The sequence below is a fragment of the Tachypleus tridentatus genome, chromosome 9 (genome assembly GCF_004210375.1).
Source record: "Tachypleus tridentatus isolate NWPU-2018 chromosome 9, ASM421037v1, whole genome shotgun sequence".
Lineage (NCBI taxonomy): Eukaryota > Metazoa > Arthropoda > Merostomata > Xiphosura > Limulidae > Tachypleus > Tachypleus tridentatus.
Genome location: NC_134833.1, coordinates 5,197,873 through 5,217,561, shown reverse-complemented (window position 1 = coordinate 5,217,561; position 19,689 = coordinate 5,197,873). Strand labels below are relative to the sequence as shown.

Here is a 19,689-nt window from a genome sequence, read left to right as displayed (position 1 = left end):
AACAAATTATTCAAATGTAAATAGATAATAATAATAAAGAAATTTTTGAACATCAATAAACAGTAATAATATAAAACAAATTGTTAGAATGTGAACAAAATAATAATAATAAATACTTTCTCGAATGCCATCATATAGTAATAATATAAAACAAATTGTTAGAACATAAATATAATTATAATATTAAACAAATTGTTAAAACTCCAACAAATGATATAAAACAAGTTATTCAAACGTGAAAAGATAATAATAGTAAGGAAAATTTTCGAACTCAACATTTAATAACAATATAAAATAAACTGTTCGAATGTCAAAAAAATAATAATGATATAAAACAAACTTATCAAAACATTAACTAATAATATAATATAAATTATTCAAATGTGAACAGATAATAATAAGCAATTTTTTCTAACATCAACATATAATAATATAAAACAAATTGTCAGAATGAGAACAAATAATAATAATATAAAAAATGATTCAAATGTAAACAGATAATAATTATAAACAAATTTTTGAATGTCAACATGTAATAATAGTAATATAAAATTAATTGTTAAAACGTGAACAAATAAAAATAACATAAAACAAATTATTTAAATGTGAACAGATAATCAAGATCAAAGATTTCTCGAACCGTCAACATGTAATTATAATATGAAACAACTTGTTAGAACATGAACATATAATAATAAAAAATTCTTAGTATGTTAAGATAATAATAGTATACAACAAATTGCTGGAACATGAATATAATAATATAAAACAAATTGCTAGAACATGAATATAATAATAATATGAAACAAATTGTTAGAACGTCTATAAATAGTAATAGTATAAAATAAATTATTCAAATGTGAATAGATAATAATAATAAACAAATAATAATATTATAAAACAAATTGTTGGAACGTCCCCAAATAATAATAATATATAACAAATTATTGAAATGTGAACAGATATTAACAATAAAAAATTTCTAGAATCTTAATATGTAATAATAATATAAAACAATCTGTTAGAATATCTAGAAATTATAATTATATAAAACAAACTATTCAAACATCAACAAATAATAATAATAAAATACAAATTATTCAAATGGGAAGAGATAATAATAATAAAAGTTCTCGAATATCAACATACAATAACAATATAAAACAAATTGTTAGAACATCACCAAATAATAATAATATATAACAGATTATTGAAATGTGAATAGATAATAATAATGAACAAATTTTTGTACATCAATAAATAATAATAACATAAAAAATTGTTACAACATCAACAAATAGTAATAATATAAAGAAAGTCATTGAAATGTGAAGAGGTAATAATAAAAAATTCTCGAACGTCAACATATTATAGTAATATAAAACAAATTGTTAGAATGTCAACAAACATTAACAATATATGACAAATTATTGAAACGTGAACAGATAATAATATTAATAAAGGAATTGTTTTAACGTCAACAAAAGTAATAATATAAAACAAATTATTTAAATGTGAATAGAGAACAATAATAAACAAATTTCTTGAACGAGAACAAATTATAATAATATATAAATTTGTTAAAATATACAGATGGAATACATATATACATATCCTCTTAAGATCATAACAAATATACATTTATGAAATATATATATCTATGTCCTCCCTAGATTGTAGTAAATATACGTTTATGAAATATCTATATCCATATCCTGCGAAGATAGTAACAAATAATTATACGTGGAATATATATCCATTTCCTCCCAAGATTGTAGTATGAAAACACATATGGAATATATAAATCCTCCCAACATCGTTTTAAATATAAATATATGGAATATATACCAATATATCTCAAAAGCATATTAAAATATTCTTAACTGGAATATGTAACCATATCCTCCCAATATCGTTGTAAATATATATTTATGGAATATATATATCCATATCCTCTTAAGATCATAGTAAATATAAATATATGGAATGTATATCCGTTACCTCAACAGATCATAGTAAATATACATATATCGAATATATATCCATATCTTCACATGAGCGTAGTAAATATGCGTATATGGAATATATATCAATATCTTCCCAATATCGAAGTATAGAAACGTTTTTTGGAATATATATCCATATTCTCCCAAGCCTGTAATAAATCCACATTTATGGAATATATTTTCGTATTCCCCCAACATTGTAGTAAATATACATTTATGGAATACACATCCTTATCCTCACAAGATCACAGTAAATATACATTTATGGAATACACATCCTTATCCTCACAAGATCACAGTAAATATACATTTATGGAATACGTGAGCATTTCCTTCCGAGATCGTAGTAAATATACATATATGGAATATATATCTTTATCTTCACAAGATTGCAGTAAATATACATTTATGGAAGATGTGTACAATTCCTCCTGATATCATAGTAACTATACATATGGAATATATACATATATCACTCTCCTCCAAAGAGCGTAATAATTATACATTTATGGAATATATATCCATATTTTCACAATATCGTAGTAAATACATTCATGGAATATATATATATATCCGTATCCTCCCAATATCGAAGTAAATATGTATATGCAATATACATCAATATCCTCCCAAAATTGTAGTAATTATAAATATATGGAATATATATATCCATATCCTCCCAATATCGTAGTAAATATACATTTATGGAATATATATATATTCATTCCCTCTCAAGAGTGTAGTAAATATACTTTTATGGAATATATACATCAATATCCTCACAAGATCATAGTGAATATTCATATATGGAATATATATTATATACACTCCATACACTCCCAATATCGCACTGAATATACATTTATGGAATATATATACGTATCATACCAAGATCGTAGTAAATATACATTTTTGGAATATATATATCAACAGCCTGCCATTTTTGTAGTGAATATATACATAGGAATATAGATCCATGTCCTCCAAGGATCGTAGCAAATAGTCATATATGGAATATATATATCCTGAAGATCCAGGAAAAATACATTTATGGAATATATATTCATATCCTCTCAAGATTGCAATAAATATACATTTATGTAAAATATATCCGTATCCTCCCAATATTGTAGTAAATATACATTTATGGAATATATATACTCATATGCTCGAAGATTGTAGTAAATATGCATATATCGAATATATATATATATATGTCCTCCCAAGATCGTTGTAAATATATGTTCATATCCTAACAAGGTCGTGACAAATAAACATTTATGGAATATATCTCCAAATTTTCACAAGACCGTAATTGATATATATTTACCCATATCCTCCCATTATCGAAGTAAATATATACATGCAATACACATCAAAACCCTCCCATGATATTAGCAATTATAAATATGGAATACATATATATATATCCTCCCATTATCGTAGTATAATATATATATATTTGTGGGTTATTTATTTATGTATCACAAGAGCAAAGTAGATATACATGTATAAAATATCTATTTCTATTCCTCTCAAGATGGTAGTAAATATATATATATATATATGGAACGTATATCCATATCCTCCCAAAATCGTAGTAAATATACATATATGGAACATATATCCATATTTTCACAAGATCGTAATAAATATATATTTATGGAACACACACACACACACATATATATATATATAAATCCATATCCTCCTAACATTGTAGTAAATATACATATATGGAACATATTTTTCCATATCCTCCCAAGATCGTCGTAAAGATACATTCATATCCTCCCAAGATTTTACTAAATATACTTATATGGAATATATATCCATATCCTCCCAAGATAGCAGTAAATATACATTTATGGAATATATATATCCATATCCTCTCAAGATCCTCTTAAAATAAAAGTATGGAAAATATATCCGTATCCTCCCAACATCGTAGTAAATAAACATATATGGAATATATATATATCCTGCAAAGATCGTAGTAAATATACATTGATGGAATATTTATCTGTATCTTCCCAAGTTCGTAGTAAATATAAATTTATGAAATATATATATCGATATTCTTCAATTTTGGTTCCAAAACTATCATATCAGCTGACAAGAAATATGAATTATCAACTTGAGTTTTTTGGGTGAGTAAACAAACAGTTAAAAAAGAAATACATTACAGTTTGGGTGTAATGTTAAATCTGCATATATTTAGCCTCGTATTAAGCCATCTTAATACAACTTTTTATATCATTAAGTCATACCGATGCAACTTCTTTATATCACTATGTCATCACCTCAACAGTCTTCGATATCATTAATATAATCCAACAATAGTTTATTTTACATCAATTAGCCATCATTTAAATTCATAATTTACTTCGATTTCGTAACTTAAGATTCTTATTGAATGTTAGTTTGCCATAGAGATAATTTGTTTTAATGTAAAAACAGGGAGAGATGTAATAAATCTAAGCCACAAACCCTTATTAATAAGAGACTCATAATCATTAAAAGAAATCAAGTTCTACCTTCGTTCTTTTGTTATTCCGATCGTCTTTATTCTATCATGTTTTATTTTAAGTTTCAGTAGCTTAAATCCTAGGGTAAACTAAACATTAGAGAGTTTAGTTTAATTATGTGAACAGTTTAAATATTAAAGATACTCTCATCGATTTTTAGGGTTATCAGAAAAGTTGGTGTTTATGGGTGTGAACGATCCTTGTGTGAAATAAATCAAGCTGTTGTTAGGGTTATTGGGAAAGGTGGTATTGGTGGGTTTTATCTTGACATGAATAAGTTGACTTTTTGTCACCAGGGTGACTGCAACTGAGATACTCACGAGATGTGTAGAAGTGGGACTATGTTTGTATAATTCTATTATTTTGTTATTCCAAAACATTTCTTTTGTATGAAAAGTTCCGAGTTTGTCCAGGCATGTATTAACGTGAAGCCGTCCATACTTCGCTCACCAACATATTAATTTCTCTCGGTTCACTTTGTTGCCGCTATCCCATGTGTTACCGGGACAGATAAGACTTGGCGCCGTCATCAAATGGCCCTGCCGCCGAATCAGATGCCGTTTGAGAATTTCGACGCTCTTGCATGGCGCGCTGCCAGCAGAACCCCTGGCGACCGCCTGATTACTGGCACGCTTGGTTAGGCTAGACCGAGCACTTCGGCGCCCCTAGTCACTGTGTGTATTTCTTTAGTTTCAGGAAGCCAGTCTGATGGTAAATTCTTCTAGTCATCAGTGTCAAAACTTTGCTTTTAGTAGCCAAGCTTCGGCATGGAGGAAAAATAAGAGAAACAGTCCCGCACGACTGCTCTCTTCGACCAAGAGGAGTAATTTAAAGATAGTCTCGCCACTGACACAGTCGCCAGCGAGGTCACGGTGGTCTTTTCTCTTTAGTAACCATTAACGTTATTGTTGCTTGAACCCACTCTCGGACCCACTATTATTATTAACCATTAGTATTGCGTAGATCTGTCAGAATCAATTATTTATTTCTTCTGTTTTAACTGTATTTAAATAAAACTGTTGGATGGATGCAGCGTTAAAAATCCGTTCTCAAGCAAAATACGATACTTTTCAACCGAGAACGTGTTATATTGTTTGATCTGTAAAACGTTTTTATTTTATTTTCAGGTGACAAAGTTTATTGATACTTGGCATACTGTTGCCACACAACACGTGCCTTTGGTTTTAGTTTTTTTTAGAGCAGTAAATACCCCACCATTAGTGACAGTTAACAAAAGAAACTAATTGTACTTTTGGACGTTAGGGGCTAATTAAAAAGATTTACTACGTCCTTCAAAAGGTTAAAAAATGTTGTTTATTCTGTGTGACAATATATAACAATTTTCGATGCTAAAGTGTAGAGAGTATATAGAAAATAATAAGCCAGGGTTTAATCAGTAGATTTGTATACGTTTCTTTTGGAATAAAATGGAAATCAAAAAAAGAAAAACAGGAATGAATGTAGTGTAACCGACTCTAACAGCTGAAATGACAGGGTAATAAGGAAAATTGTAGTTTTATCAACCAGCGTTTATTAGTTAATTGGTTATCAAACAAATTTCCATGCTTCAAGGTGGTAATGTATACCAATATTCAAAGCAAATCTTATTAAACTAGTTTTAAAGAAAATATTACAACTATATCAAGCGTGCTCTGAATGTAATGATTTAAATATTTGAACTTTTAAAATTAAATTGACTTATTTATATAAACATTTGTTGAATGCTTAATTTTATAACTGCTTTATTAATATTTGGTCAGTTCAAGTTATCGTGTGAACACCTTTACCAAGCTTAAAAAAAAAAAAAAAAACACCCACGCCATAACAGCTGTTGTTGTAGCAAACGGTTTGTATTAAAAATATTTTGACCTCTACTCAAATTCTTGTGTTTACTTAATCCAATGACCTTTGGATTGAGTAAAATGCGTCGTCGACAATGGTTTTGTTTGTTTTCGAATTTTACGCAAAGCTACTCGAGAGCTATCTGTGTTAGCCGTCCCTAATTTAGCTGCGATATACTAGAGGGAAGGCAGGTAGCTAACACCACCAAAAGCTAACTCTTTCAATATTATTTTAACCGCGAACAGTTGGATTGATCGTATCGTTACAACGCTCCTACGGCTAAAAAAGCGGCCAGCTCATCGGAAATAGGTAAATCCTTGAAAAATCCGTGAGATAATGGATAAAGAATGCAGTGTTGAAAATAATTATGTCTTATGATTAATTTAGTTTGCTGTTTAAACGAAATCGTGAACGTCTTTTTCTTTTTCTTTCTTATAATACTGTATACGGGAAGAAATTAAGCTACTACATACTTAAATTATTATGATAAGCTATATTTTTATATCCTAATTTGAATTCCAAGTAGAGGGCGCTTTAAGTTAAGTTCGATATTTAGCAATATTAATGAAGGATAGGCTTAATGAAATAGATAGAACAAGGAATAGATTATAGATACGGAGTTGGCGAAATATCAAAAGGTTATATACCGAAATGTTTGGAATCATAGATAAAGTGAATCTGTCAGTAAGATTTTATGGTGTCTGTAGATCTATGTTATACCCATATGCTGTAAAACCGAATTCATTATTTATGTTAGTATAGGTTAGCTTGTCATTTTTAAATGCTGCCTAAAATTATTCACAAACAAATAACAGCATTGCGTAAGGAAATAAATTAGTGTTACCGTTTATGCGGATCGAACTTCGAATTATTTACACTACATATATTAAAATAGCCCGTTAATGTTACGATAGTATACGGATATTTTCTGATAAGATTTATCTTCATGAATTTCTCTTTTCAAAAAGTAACCCTATATTTGTTTAATGTATATGTTGCAATGTGTATCCTGAAGACAGGAAATGATAAGAAATAGATTGATTTGATTGGTTGTTTGTAGTCATGCGCAAAACTACACAAAGGGTTAACTGTATTATGCCTACCACAGGTTTCGAAACCCAGTTTCTAACGTCGTAAGTCTTTAGACATGCCGCTCTGCTACTGGTGGACGATGTAGGTTGAAGAAACTCAGAATAATGAAATCCATACATCTCAGTGTATTTTTGGATTTGGCGATAAACTTTATTAAAACTTACCACCTCACTTTGATATCGTTTGGAATATTGTGAGATAATCAGTGTTAGTTGTGGAAAACTATAAATATCCTAATATACGTGTGACCTCTTATTAAAATACACATATAACTTTATTAAAATATATATGACTTTTTGAAAATGTATATGTGACCCCTTATTAAAATACACATGTAACTTTATGAGAATATACGTGTGACTGTATTAAAGTATGCATGTGAGTTTATTGGGTGTTTATTGTTCTTTGTGTTTGATTTGTAAAAATAATTTGGTGCACAGAAATACAGACTGGAACTGTAATATCACCGTTTATTTTCCAAAACCTATATATACATATAAATAGAGGGAGAGACGAAATGTGTCTGTTTGTGTACCCTAACTCCTCTGAAGTCTATCGGGCCAATCTCAACCAAAATATGTATGTAAACACTGAACTATGGGGAATTTCCTAATTTAACATAACCCTATTTCTACTTTGTAAGACATCTTGGTTAATTATACCTAGCCTATTAATTAAGTCGGTCTCAAATAACCTTGACAGGTTGACGCTTTAGACAATGTTGAATATTCTAAAAGGGTGAAAGGTCAAAATATGGAAGTTGCTGGACTGTCTAGGTTTTCTCGTGGTCGATGAGATGGAGGGTGTTGAAGAGTGGTGTCACCTTAAGATATTTATTTGTTGGTAGGTGGAAAGTAAACTGTAAATGTTGTTTAAGAAAAATGTTTGGTATAATTACAAAAGCAAGAGATAAAGTTTATGTTCAAGTTATAACTTTGAAATATATGGTTACTGTTAAAATTACGTTGTTTTAATGAAGTTTAAACATTTCGTGTCAGTTAGTACGTATTTCACCCTGTTATTTATAATACTTAATATATGTAACGTACTATGTAACCTCGTATACATAAAGCTCAAAATTGAATAAAATGTCTTTTTCTCAAAACTCGTAAACACCTAAAATTCTAACTCTGACAAAAAACAAATAGAGAATCTGTGACATACAATTACATAACAAATAAAAAAAACACAATATATATATATGATTAATATATTAAATATATGAACTGATACCTCCAAAGTGAAATTGAAGTTGTCTTCAATTAATTTAATCACTTGACGCACGAATGTTGTAGGCGTAAAATCTGGTAAAAGCTTGATTTCTATTTATACTTATTTATCTGTGAATGATTTCTTTTGTGGTCGAAAGATATAACTTCATTAAACTTGGTAAAAAGACATATTTCAAAGATTCTTAGGAAAACTGAAAAGTCACGACCTCTCGTAATAATTAAATAAATATTCAAAGTAAATCTCAGCGCACTAGAAGAGGTAAAGGCCTTCACAATCAGGCCTCATCTGTGTTGTTTTGTTGCTTCAATTTGTTTATTTTATAACAAGATTAAAGTTAGTCACCGAATATTAACTCACCAGTTTTAATACAAACTAAACACTGTCGTAATCGTAAAACTTTAAATAGAAACTATTCTTTTAAATTCTAATACCATTTTGCGAGTTTTACTTTGCACCAACATTGATTTCAAACCAGGTATTTTTCTTTTACGTGCTCTGCTAGTACAGCGGTACGTTTACGGACTTACAACGCTAAACTGAGGAGTTCGATTCCCAGCGGTGGACTCAGCAGATATCCCGAGGTGACTTTACTATATAAAAAAACAAACAAACCACACACTTTACTTTCATATCAACTGGATTTCCCCTTATAAGTCCCCTCGATTAAGCACCAGAAAGCAATATCAAATCATTTTGAAACTCTTAACGTATGTTCTGTGTCAGGATTTTAATTTTCTCTTTTTACAGCAAACATAAAAATTTATTTCCTGAAAGAAAGGCAAGCGTGTCGAACTATGAGTCTGACATTCGTGTCTCATTACCTGAAAAAAAGTCGTGCTCTGCACTTTGGGCTCGTTATAAAGGTGACAAACACTATTAGGTTAGACAAGAGCTTGCATTGGTTGATTTTGATTGGCTGCCTTCTCTGTCACGGATTATTATCCTTTGAGTAGCCTTGCGCAAGTATCCGCCAAGTGGGTAGGACGCTCTGCTTCTTTATCTCAATGTTGTGAGTTCGAATCCCCGTGACACCTAACATGTTTGCTCTTTCAGCCTTGGGGGCGTTATAATATGACGGTTAGTCCCACTATTTGTTGGTAAAAGAGTAGCCTAAAAGTTGGCAGTAGGTGGCAATGAATAACTGGGACCCCTCTAGCGTAGTTAGCCCTCGTGTAGCTTTGCGCAAAATTCAAAAACAAACAAAACATGGCTCACGCAAAGTGCTCCCTAATAACAAAGCGGTATGTCCGCAGATTTTGAACGCTAGAAACCGTGATTTGATACCCATCGTGGGCAGATCAGGAATAGCCCCTCATGCAATTTTGTGCTTAACCTCAAAACAAACAAACCCACTTAAAAATATTGAAGAGATTATCACTAAATTCTAATCACCCCACGAAAAACAAACAAACAAAACGCAAACGAGTAAAGATAATAACTTATATAATTTCAGAATTATTTAAAGAAACTTGTCATGTTATAATAAGTATATATTATTATAATATTAGCTAATTAGGTGTGTGTCCAGTTCAAACAGCTTTTAGTGGAGGGAAGTAACATATAGTTACTAATATGTTTGTAGTGACATTAAATCGTAATTTAATGAAAAGCCACGTAACTTCTGAATCGTAACAAAAAGGGTAAATTCAAAGGATTTCAACAAGTGTTTTATTCTTTCGGAAACTGTTTGAAAATGACTAGGCTGACATATATATAATTCTAAAGTTCTCAACATATTTGTACGAAATCTCAGAGAATAATTTGATCTATTATTTGCGTAACAATCGCATCTGTTCCTTGCCGCGCCAAAATGTCTAGACACGAATGTACGCGAATCTAGCCAATAGCAGCTAAGAATAGCTGGAGCTGCCCAATCACTTACATCATGGTTGATTCCATTATGAAATAGGTAATTTAAGTAAGAATTTTGGTATTTATGATAGATTCGTGTTCAAAGAAGTATAGTAATTTGTTAAAGAATTTCAACAGATTAAATTAATTAATTAAATTAAGTTTAAAAACGAAAATACTGAAACAAATAATCTGGTATTTAGAGTTACAAAGTATCTTTTGTTACATCTAGTAATACCAATACCCTCCTTCTGGGAAAGCCCACTGTGCTTAGTGGTATTTCAGGCTTGTGGAAGCGACGATGTAGATACGACGTGAGGTTCTAAACGTGTTCGAATGTAAAATGTGAAATCTGTTTAGACTCGTTTGTTTGTGACATGGTGAGTGTTGACACAGTTTTGATTTGAGTGGCCAGTGTTTTGGAGTGAAGTGTTAACTCCTTGTCATGGTTTTGAATATTTAAGTATTCTTTAAAATATTCAGCTAATATTTATCTTAATACTAGGGTAAACGTTATTTTTCAGTGTATGATTTAAGCATTATTTCAGACAACACGGGTGTGAATGCCACCACAGGCAGAAAGGCAGAGAACTCTCACGAATTATGCTGCACGTTCATGTTTCGGTCTAGGCGGAACGCTTTAGTGAAACGGTTGTGGAAACAGCGGATAGTACTGACCGTTGCCGATGATGAAGCCGTGTGTAAAATGGAAAATCATCAGGAAATGAAATCAGTTGTGCATTCTGTGTTAAAAAGACTTAAAGAGGTCCAACTGGAGGCTCTTGTACAAGCTGTCGAGAGCCATGGGGCTGAGCCGTCGGGGTGCGTGCTTGTTCCACGCGGAGATTTGCGTCTCGGGCGACGGACTAGTCAGCCACATGTTATCTGCTGCCAGTTGTGGAGGTGGCCCGACGTTTGGCAACCTTTCGAGTTGAAGAGTCTTCATTGGTGTGAATCTGCGAATGAACTTACTTCCATTTGTTGTAACCCGTTCCATTGGAGTAGGCTGTATAAACCTGGTTGGTATGACTTCATTTCTCATGTCAGATGGATTCTTATTGTCCATTTGTGACTTCATACGTTTTTAAAGCTTATTGAATTTTCAAGATAATGAGCAATTAGTAATAATCAGTGTACTGAATAAGTAAGAATAAGTCTGTGGTTTATAAGTTAGTTGTACGAATTATTTAACTTACGTAGTTACCAAGGTTAACATAATGTTTCTAAAATACGTGCATTAGAATTTATGTTACTACTCTTCCAGTGAACGAACCGAATACTTCTACAATTTAAGTTATGAGTAGTGGTGACCATGGATTTCTCTACCACCCACAGGAGGTATACACCCTCTGCACACCACTCATCCAGTTTTTATTGCAATGTCATACAGTCTAACTTTCCCTTCGCAAGTATCACTCCTCATATAAGGTTCCATATTACTTGTAATATATATGGGCTGACAAGAACTGTAATTCGTAACTGGAAAAACAAAAGTAATATTTATTTATTTAAAGCGAAGATTTGGAAAAGTTCTGATATGAACAATTGCTTATTGTTATTAGAAAACGAAATAACCTAATTCCTCCCTCACTTTTTACATTAACGTTTTAGAAGCTGTGTAATCTTTTATCTTAAAAAAAAACACTTTATTCTTTTTAAATATACATACATTTACACGATTCCCTTTGGTGGATACAGAAGATTTGTTAATATGTCTTTGCTATGAGAAAACACCCATATGTGAACACCGAGGACGAATTTAATATGGAAACAAATCTATGAACATATTAAATGTTCTGTATATTTTCAATTACAAATATTACTTTAAATCCACAATGGCGTATTATTGTACGAATTAGAATTATCATTGTCAGTAAAAAAACAAAGGACATAAACACATAATATTGTCTGAAGTTATTTGGCTGTAATTTCTTTTTATCAATGTCTAGTTTAGACAAATAATGACTGGCGTGAATTGGAAACAAAATATAAACTTCTTATAATTCTGTTTCCAGTTTTTCTTCCAATCTGTAGAACATTCAAGTCCTCTTTGTTGGACAAATCTGACTTATTACTTCTGGTTTTTTGTTGGTGGTGAAGTAGAAAGGAGTATCACATTAGAATAGTGATTGTTCGAGGCCGAGTAGGCTAGAGTGAATACTTGGTCGCTCTTATCGTAACGTTAGTGTTAACAAACAAAACTAATTGTATCATATTATAATGAAATATGTTGAAAATTAGTTTTTAGTCAACGTTTTTCTTTTAAAAACGATAATTTGCATATAATACAAGTTTCTCATTAACCTTATTATTATTTTAAGTAACAGAAAATAAGAACCATTTTAATATCTACAAAAGTTTGAAATCTGTGATATTCATTAATTTTTTACATACATGTTAACTACTGTAATTACACATGCCACTGTTACGCAGTATTTATGTTGTACTCACGAAAATGTGTAAAACATCCGATTGGTGAGGGCTAACGGCAGAAAAACAATAGCCCACCGACACAACTTCGTGAAACAACAGTATAAATTAAGTTTCGTTAGAGTGAGAAACGTTTATAGGCTTAGTTTCAAGGTTACTTATTACGTTTCCCAAGTTTCAATGATTCCTAAATATGTATAAAACACAATCACAGTTACCAACACAAGAAATATCTACTGATTCTAAACTAGGATACGTATTGCAAACATGTTTATACACACAGCCTGTTCGTGATTCTGTTCGTCAGCGTGATTGGTGTGAATTAATATGTGTAGATGGTGATAGTCTAGGAGACGCCACACCATTGATTTGTTCTGTCACTACGTGTTTGGCACAGGTGAGGCGTTACTTCTACATTGTTATGTCGAAAGTAACCCGCCTATCGAAGGTTCTCGTCCTTGTCGGTGGAAGTAAAGAAAAACAACACTGATGTTGACGTAAACGAAATAAAACACGAAAGGATATTAGAGTGTTCTGGGTGTTTTCATTTACACAAAGCTTTCACGTATCTGAAAATAGAAGATAAATAGCTAAACCCACAGTTTTATCACATTATTCTATTGTTCGTTGCTAGTTGTACTAAAGTTCGTATGTTTTTATAGTATTTCTTCTACTTGTATAGAACGCAAGTGTAGGATTTACTTATTTGTAACATTTGACCTTTCTTTATAAAACTAGAAAGTTTTAACGAAAGCCTTCTTATTTTTGGTGAAACAAGTTTATTACTGAATAAAGTATTGAGGTAATTAATTTCTCGAGTTTTAAAATTTATGTGGACACAGTTTAAATTTATTTGCCTTGCTCGTTCTGATTGTACTTCGAACAAATTGGACTGTGTTTTAGGTAAGACAGGTCGCTTGATGAAATAGTGTGTTCTCGAGCCCCAGCGGGTAACACGAGCGACGGTGTGGCGCGCTGATTAGCGTAGGCAGTACTTTCTGTAGAACTGGATGTATGTTCAACTTCTAATTTAACTTTTAACTTAAAATATATATATATATACATAATTAGTTGCCGAAATTATAATCAATGTAAAGAGACAATTATTTTTCAACTCTAAATAAAGTTGGCTGAATAACATTGATATTATGGAACATAAAGTTTAACTCGTTGTAAGCAGGTTTAATTTGTTGAACTGTGCAGGAACAAAACAAATCCTAAAAAAACTGCTAGCTTTGACTGAAAAAATTGCTAAAACTAAACAAGTAACAAAAGTAAAGCAGCAAACCCCATTATAACCTCGATTATTATTGGTGACCAGTTGGGAACTTCCCGTGGTAGGAGTTGGAGGAATGGGGACTAACCTCTGACCTCACTACCTGCATGCATGTCCCACGTGAGTGGACAGACAGACGCCAAATGTTTGTACACCTTTATTGCACTGTCTATGAAGTGTAGCTTACTTAACGAGCGAACCACAATTAGGATGTGGCGCCGATGTCGGCTACATGTGTGTGGACAATTATCAACTCTCGCCAGTGTGGCTGCGAACTTCCACGTCGCCACGTTCCCAGACCGGAAGGAAACCGATCGTTACAATATTCAATAATAAGTTTGATTGTTAACAACCAGGTGAAGATGCAAATTAGATGAAACTAGAAAGAACAAAATAAAAATATAGATTAGACCCACCACGCTAATTATACAGTCCACGTGGTTTGTTTAAGATAACCTCTAAAATGTAACATTGAATAGATTGTTATTGTTAATGGTAGTTAGCAGGTGAAAGTAAGAGTATCCTATGGAAATCAAATACAGAACTGGTTACATTATATAGAACTGACTTACTTTACTCACCTTATTTATATAGAACTGGTTACATTATATAGAACTGACTTTAGTTACCTGTATTTATATAGAACTGGTTACATTATATACAACTGACTTATTTTAGTTACCTGCATTTATATAGAACTGGTTACATTATATAGAACTGAATTACTTTAGTTACCTGAATTTATATAGAACTGACTTTAGTTACCTGTATTTATATAGAACTGGTTACATTATATACAACTGACTTATTTTAGTTACCTGCATTTATATAGAACTGGTTACATTATATAGAACTGACTTACTTTAGTTACCTGTATTAATATAGAACTGGTTACATTATATAGAATTGACTTACTTTAGTTACCTTCATTTATATATAACTGGTTACATTATACAGTTGGAGACTGCCCTAGTTATCTATGTGTATATAGAACTGTTTATATTATACAGTAAGATATTCCTGTAGTTATCTATCTGTATATAGAACTGGTTAGATTATACAGTAAGATATTCCTGTTGTTATCTATGTGTATATAGAACTGTTTATATTATACAGTACGATATTCCTGTAGTTATCTATGTGTATATAGAACTGGTTAGATTATGCAGTAATATATTCCTGTAGTTAGCTGCGTCCGTATAGAACTGGTTATATTGTACAGCAATAGATTCCTGTAGTTATCTATGTGGATATAGAACTGGTTAGATTATACAGTAAGATATTCCTGTTATCTATGTGTATATAGAACTGTTTATATTATACAGTACGATATTCCTGTTGTTATATACGTTTATATAGAACTGGTTAGATTATGCAGTACGATATTCCTGTAGTTATCTACGTGTATATAGAACTGGTTAGATTATGGAGTACGATATTCCTGTAGTAATCTATGTGTATATAGAACTGGTTAGATTATACAGTAAGATATTCCTGTTGTTATCTACGTATATATTGAACTGTTTATATTATATAGTATGATATTCCTGTTGTTATCTACGTGTATATAGAACTAGTTAGATTATACAGTAAGATATTCTTGTTGTTATCTATGTGTATATAGAACTGATTAGATTATACAGTACATTATTCCTGTAGTTATCTATGTGTATATAGAACTGGTTAGATTATACAATACGATATTCCTGTAGTTATCTACGTGTATATAGAACTGGTTAGATTATACAATACGATATTCCTGTTGTTATCTATGTGTGTATAGAACTGGTTAGATTATACAGTAAGATATTCCTGTAGTTATCTATGTGTATATAGAACTGTTTAGATTATGCAGTAAGATATTCCTGTTGTTATCTATGTGTATATAGAACTGTTTATATTATACAGTACAATATTCCTGTAGTTATCTATGTGTATATAGAACTGGTTTGATTATGCAGTAATATATTCCTGTAGTTAGCTGCGTCCGTATAGAACTGGTTATATTGTACAGCAATAGATTCCTGTAGTTATCTAAGTGTATAAAGATCTGGTTACATTATGCAGTAGGATATTCCTATAGTTTGCTGCGTCCGTATAGAACTGGTTATATTATACAGTAAGATATTCCTGTAGTTAGCTGCGTGTATATAGAACTGTTTATATTATACAGTACGATATTCCTGTAGTTATCTACGTGTATATAGAACTGGTTAGATTATACAGTAAGATATTCCTGTAGTTATCTATGTGTATATAGATAACTCTATACATAGTTCTATATGTGTATATAGAACTGGTTAGATTATACAGTACGATATTCCTGTAGTTATCTAAGTGTATATAGAACTGGTTAGATTATACAGTAAGATATTCCTGTAGTTATCTATGTGTATATAGAACTGTTTAGATTATACAGTACGATATTCCTGTAGTTATCTATGTGTATATAGAACTGTTTAGATTATACAGTACGATATTCCTGTAGTTATCTATGTGTATATAGATAACTCTATACATAGTTCTATATGTGTATATAGAACTGGTTAGATTATACAGTACGATATTCGTGTAGTTATCTAAGTGTATATAGAACTGGTTAGATTATACAGTACGATATTCCTGTAGTTATCTAAGTGTATATAGAACTGGTTAGATTATTCAGTACGATATTCCTGTAGTTATCTAAGTGTATATAGAACTGGTTAGATTATACAGTACGATATTCCTGTAGTTATCTATGTGTATGTAAAACTGGTTACATTATGCAGTAGGATATTCTTGTAGTTAGCTGCGCCCGTATAGAACTGGTTACATTATGTAGTAGGATATTCCTGTAGTTAGCTGCGCCCGTATAGAACTGGTTATATTATTCAGCAACAGATTTGTGTAGTTATCTATGTGTTTATAGAACTGGTTACGTTATTTATTTGTATGATATCTAGAATTGTACTGATATATAATTGTTGATACATTTTTCCCGTATTTTGTTTTTAAATGTTTTTCTGGTACGGATAGCAGTAAGATTGTTTTATATAAGATTTTTGAGGGCGGTACCAATGTTTATTGTTAGTGTGGGTAACGTAATTTAAAGTACTAAAAATTTAAAATTTAATTGACATGTGATGTTTATATTGAAAGTATATATTACAAATATTGCTGAATATTACTGACTTGAAGGAATTGGGTGGATAATAGTCATAAAAAAATTTATTTTAGTACGTCTACAAAGGCTTAGCAGTGCAATAATACATACTAATTTAAATGTCATTTGGTTATACTAATAAATGTGTTTAGACATATAATAGTTAACTTTACCACATAAAAATATTCATCTTTCTCTATAAAAGTGAACCTGAGGACGACTTTCTGCTTCAAAGGGAGGGGGGTTCATCATTATAAACCAGTGTCAGCCTTTGTTCGCAGCATCGACCGTAACCATGGTGGCATGTGTTTTCTGGACAGAGATATTGGACTAGAATTCAACTGAAGTTCGTTATGGGTTGAAAAATGTTTTACTAGTAAAAATAATTTTGTTATTGAACTGTTTCACTGAATTAATATCTAGGTGTTTCTAAATATTAGGAAACCAGCACAGACGTATTCTGTTTGATGTAAGTACACAGAACATTCACTTGACAGGATGGCTTTTGTAACCATGGTGAGAGTTGTGTAACCGTGACAGCAGTGGCCTTTGTAGCCACTGCCAGAGTTGTGTAACCGTAACATGGTCATCATAAGAAAAATCCGAACTTCGAGCAGTGTAGGTCGCAGCAAGAACAAGTGAAAATTCCTGTATAAATTACCGATTTCAACAAAAGAAACCGTCGATAACCGATAACGTAATATTCCGGTGCTCATTTATCGGCCCACACCTGGTTTTAAAAGCGATTTTAAAGTATGGATTATTGTAATGTTTTTTGTCAGCTTTGAAGAAAATCGGGTTTATTGTTTTACTATAGTGTACAGAAAATGCCACGTTCGTGAGAAATTGGTTCAAAAATCAATGGTATGGCATGAACCACAGTATCCAGATGTGTCCTTATCTCGTTTAAATTCATCGATACAATATGTTTTCTAAGACAAACTAACTATTGTAAAAATCTAAATGTATACTGATGTTATACGTGATAAAACATGACTAATTTTATGATGTACTTGAGAAGTAATATGTATTAGTAAGTAAATGGTGAATAGTTCTTGGTTTTATTGAGCCTATGGACAAGTTAACAAAATTTCATACAGAATTCTTTTGTTAAATAGCATGTTAGTAGTTAAAATAAACATTGCTATTTCGTACAGAAGTCTTTATTAAGTAGCATGTTAGTAGTTAAAATAAACATTGCTGTTTCGTAAAGTTTATTAAATAGCATGTTAGTAGTTAAAATACACATTGCTGTTTCGTATAAAAGTCTTTATAAAGCAACTTGTTAGTAGTTAAAATACACATTGCTGTTTCGTATAAAAGTCTTTATAAAGCAGCATGTAAGTAGTTAAAATACACATTGCTGTTTCGTATAAAAGTCTTTATGAAGCAGCATGTAAGTAGTTAAAATAGACATTGCTGTTTCTTATAAAAGTCTTTATTAAGTAGCATGTTAGTAGTTAAAATAAACATTCGTGTTTTCTACAGAAGCCTTTATTAAATAGTATGCTAGTACTTAAAGTAAACATTTCTGTTTCATACAGTACCCTGTAATCTGTTACAACAGAGGGGCCAACAATACCTCATAACCTCTGACAACAGAATCTAACATTAATAGTGATGTATGTTCTCTAGTTTATGACTGTTTTGATGTGTTTTTACATTGTACTACTTTATTGACTGTTTCAGTGTAAGTTGTTTCACAGCTACACTTTATTTGTTTATAATCTGGTGTAACTGTTATTTTTGTAAACAGTATTTTAAGACTACATTTTGAAACTTTCCTAGTTTTTAAAAACTTGATATCAGATTTCTTAGGTTGTATATTTAAGTTTAATATTTGACAGGTTCTTAAAGGATGTGTATCAGTAACTGTAGAGATCTTCTTGTTGTTATATGAACTAATCTATGGTTTTTAGAAATAACGTTGTTAGTAAAACCATAACATATATCGAATCAGAAACACACCACATGTAGTGTCTGAACGTAACTTGAAATGTTTTATTTGTCTTTTGGTGTCCTCTTCCAGAGTCTCCCCCGCCACCTTACACTATTTATCCACAAGATCTTGTCAGTCCAAAAGGTGAGCACAATTTTTATACTTCTAGAAGTGTTACAAGTCAGTCGATGGTTTGTGGGAGGTGGACTTCAATTAATAAATAATAAATTAAGTAAACATTTCTTTTCCAAAAAAAAAGTAACAATTTGATGAACATTTAATGTTACCAAGCAACTCGAGACGTATGTTTTTTATAGTGTTATTAATTAATTTGTATCAGTAGAAGT

General features: G+C 31.0%; 1 protein-coding gene across 3 annotated transcripts in view; it reads left to right on the top strand.

The window, feature by feature from the left end:
• The first annotated feature begins 10,811 nt into the window (after positions 1-10,811).
• Positions 10,812-19,689, top strand: part of LOC143224696 (mothers against decapentaplegic homolog 6-like) — a 30,129-nt gene continuing 21,251 nt past the window's right edge. The window contains exons 1-3 of one of the 3 annotated variants that reach the window (XM_076452891.1): positions 10,812-10,932; positions 11,101-11,571; positions 19,433-19,486. In XM_076452891.1, coding sequence (XP_076309006.1) covers positions 11,169-11,571; positions 19,433-19,486 — 457 coding nt within the window. In that variant the 5' untranslated portion in view covers positions 10,812-10,932; positions 11,101-11,168. Of the gene's footprint in view, positions 11,576-19,432; positions 19,487-19,689 lie in introns of all 3 variants that reach the window. The other 2 variants (XM_076452890.1, XM_076452892.1) reach the window with 2 other exon arrangements.